We start from the raw sequence: 3,198 nt of genomic DNA on the forward strand, positions 1-3,198 counted from the left end.
GTGTCCTCTTTTTCTGGGTTGAAACTGCAGATGATGTTTTCCTCTTGATGGTAACAGAATCAACTTTGCTCTTGACGGTACCAACAGCTTTCACAGGTGACTTGACTTTTTGTTGCGGAGCCTTTTTCTGTTTCTTCTCAAAAATCTTCTTCGCCGCCTCCTTTTGAAGCAGACCAGATTCCATCATCCTGGAATTACATAAATGATATAGAACAAGCCTATCAGTCAATCAATCAAAGTTTAGACCACATGGCGGCTGGAAAGACAGAGGTGGCTTAGCATATTGAACAATTACTGATACATAGAACATCTGTTAATTCTAGTGTAAATATGTATTCAGTTAAGTCCGCTATAACTTTCACCTCTATATGATAAAATGCTAAACAACATGCTTAAAGATTAAAGTACAATAAAGAGATTCAACTTTGCTTTTATCAGGTAATCAGAGATGGTGCCTAATCTCAAAAATGTGTCTAAGAAGCATGTTTGCTGCAAGCACCAAGACACTCCTAGCTGATCATATTTCACACCAACACATTCCTAGTGTATCACATATCACACTTCAAAGCCAAAAACTTTCAAATGGTGGACACGTAATGATCGCATCCAAAACTCATCAATCACTAATTAAAGACAAAATCAAGAATACAACTCCATCAAGTACAAACTATACGACGCAGAAGTTTAATCCCTATACTGAGCATATCAGAAAACTGTACCTCTCATAAATGCATAGTAAAAATATGCATTTACAAGACATTAGTTCCTTCAAGTTACCAGAACCTCCTCGGAATATCTAATATAAAAAGTGACGAATTGCTCTCAACTCCTAACAAACAAGAGCCTTTTCTTGCTCAAATTTTTCCAATGATGAGATTTCCAACTTAGATTTCATGAAAAACCAGGCATATACAAATAATGGGGGAACAGACATTGCACTACCTGAACAAATACTACAAAGGACAAAAAGGCAAGTAGCTTTCTCAATCTAAACAAGGTTGGTCCTCTTCCTTTCTTCTTTCCTTTTTCCCCCGGTAATATTGAGCAAAATTTTTTCTGCTAAATGAACCCTGAGTTATTTTATCTATTGGTGAACGCTAACCAAACAAAAAATCACTGCTTGGCTGACTCAATAAACTTTTCCTAGATGGCCTATAACTCAATAAGCTGCTCACTTAATAAGGCTATTTGGATGGGGCATAAAAAATGCTCCATAATGCTGCTGATCCTCATGTCTAAACCATAACAAAATCATCATCATGCCTGACATTTTGCTAGTGGTCATTTTTAAATCAAAACTACAAAATCATCCTTCTGCATAATGTACAAGTGCATCAAGCCATCTATTCACAATTTGTATAACAGAGTGTACACAAATGGAGTCTCAAGCAGAGAGCAGAAAATATCAATAGGTAGACCAACTTCATAACATAACAATTATCACTTGAGTTTGTTGTAAAAAGCTCTGAAATCTTCCATGAACGATGCTATTCTAAGTTGTCTCTCTTCGATAGCAAGAGATGGTTCATCAATTATTCCCAGACCATCCCAGTTTAATTTGGCCGAAAATGCAAGGCAGAGCCACTATCAGGCAATTGTCATTACTGGAAATTTAACTTGTAATCTTGCTAGGAGATAAATGATTTAGCTTGCCTGGATTTAAAACAGACCTCTAAAAGCATATCGCCCTCTCCTTTCTTATCACAATTTACACGTACTAGCTATATCTTTTTCCTTTTAGGTGTTAATTTAGAGACCAAGGAATAGAGGCAGTGTACACCAAACAGACAATAAGAGCTACAAAAGACAATTAAAGAGTTCATGACAATTCCTTTAGACCTGCATTAAGACAAGTAGAATCGTTAGCCATGACAGCTCTCCAGCTGCCATTCTTGAAGTTGTAGTTGCAACAAACACGACGGCCTAAATCTTTTTGGAACAAACTACTAACAAAGGTATTAAAAAAAAAAAAAAAAAATTACAGAGAAGCTTTGAGGGGGATATATCCATACCAGATTGCTGCCATTTCACTGTTTGGTACTTGCTTATATAAAGTCTCGTAGAAAATCCTTAATGGGTCTCTCTGCAAATGAAAAGATTATTTTGGTCAGTGCTACAAAATACCCCAAAACATAAACATGTATTTTCATATAAAAGGAAAAAAAAAAGTACCTCCTCCGGAGGTTCTCTCCTCTGACCAGGCAAATCATAAACTTTCTTTTCTCTTTTCTTAGCTGTTTGCTCAGTTTCTTTAGCCTCCTTCTTCTTTGTCTCGTCCTCTTTCTTCCTCCTTTTCTGCACCTTTGAACAAAATAACCCACACTATTAGGAGGAAAAAAAGATCGAGACAAAAAAGAACACCAACAAATATGTGTACTGAAAATCAACCTTATCAGAGGACTTGTTTGAGCTTTTCTTCGGAGGGCTCTGCTCAAAATCTTCATCTGCTTCTTCTTTCTTCACTCTCTTAGTTCTGGCTTTGGCTTCTTTTTGGGTGGCATTGTTGGGCTTTTTCTTCTTAAGGGAATCCAAAGTCTCTTCATCTTCGTCTTTAACCCTCTCCTTCTTCACTGTTTTTGCATCCTCGGATGGCATTTTCGCCCAATAATTACTGCCAGAGGGATATTTTGCCGGTTAGCTTGATGCCTGAGAAGGGAATGCTTGACCAGGTGAAGCGAGGGGGTTTTCTTTTGGTTGGGTGGATTCCAAATTCAAGAACGGGAGCGCCCGGTTAATTCTTGTAATTTCTCTCACGGGTCGGGTTGATTTGCAGCTCTACAAACTGGAAATTAGTGGCCCAAGGCAGTCCAACAGGCCCATTAGTCTATGATGAATGACATCATGGCAAGTACTGAAAGCTCAACTTTCTTTCCGAGCAGTAGTACTTGGGCATTTCAAGTTAGTCTAAACAAGCACTTCTATTTCCAATAGGCGTGACCTTGATGAAGCCTCACACCGAGTCCACACAAGCTTCTCACCGTGGCCCAAATTTATGTAATTTGATTTATTTATTTATAAAATTCAAATTTTTAACGAGCAAAAGAAAAAACTCGTTAAAAATGCATTAAACCTCTGTGAACTTTAACTCCAATTATTTCATCCCATAAACTTCTTCAATAGGCACTTAATTCCTCCTTTCTGATCTGTTGGACAAAGGTGTCTGAGGATGCTCACCTCGGCCGCCCCGCATGTCCGAGG

General features: G+C 38.0%; 1 protein-coding gene across 1 annotated transcript; it reads right to left on the reverse strand.

Moving 5' to 3' along the window:
• Window position 1: 1 nt before the first annotated feature.
• On the reverse strand, window positions 2-2,684 carry LOC113749170 (pre-mRNA-splicing factor ATP-dependent RNA helicase DHX16-like; the record flags this gene model as incomplete). Its single annotated transcript, XM_027292843.1, has 4 exons — window positions 2,389-2,684; window positions 2,173-2,301; window positions 2,013-2,083; window positions 2-188 (listed from the first exon to the last, which is right to left on the reverse strand). Coding segments are annotated over exons 1-4 (594 nt in total), but the record flags the coding sequence as incomplete, so codon positions are not given.
• Window positions 2,685-3,198: the final 514 nt, after the last annotated feature.

Source organism: Coffea eugenioides, chromosome 10, assembly GCF_003713205.1.
Source record: "Coffea eugenioides isolate CCC68of chromosome 10, Ceug_1.0, whole genome shotgun sequence".
NCBI lineage: Eukaryota > Viridiplantae > Streptophyta > Magnoliopsida > Gentianales > Rubiaceae > Coffea > Coffea eugenioides.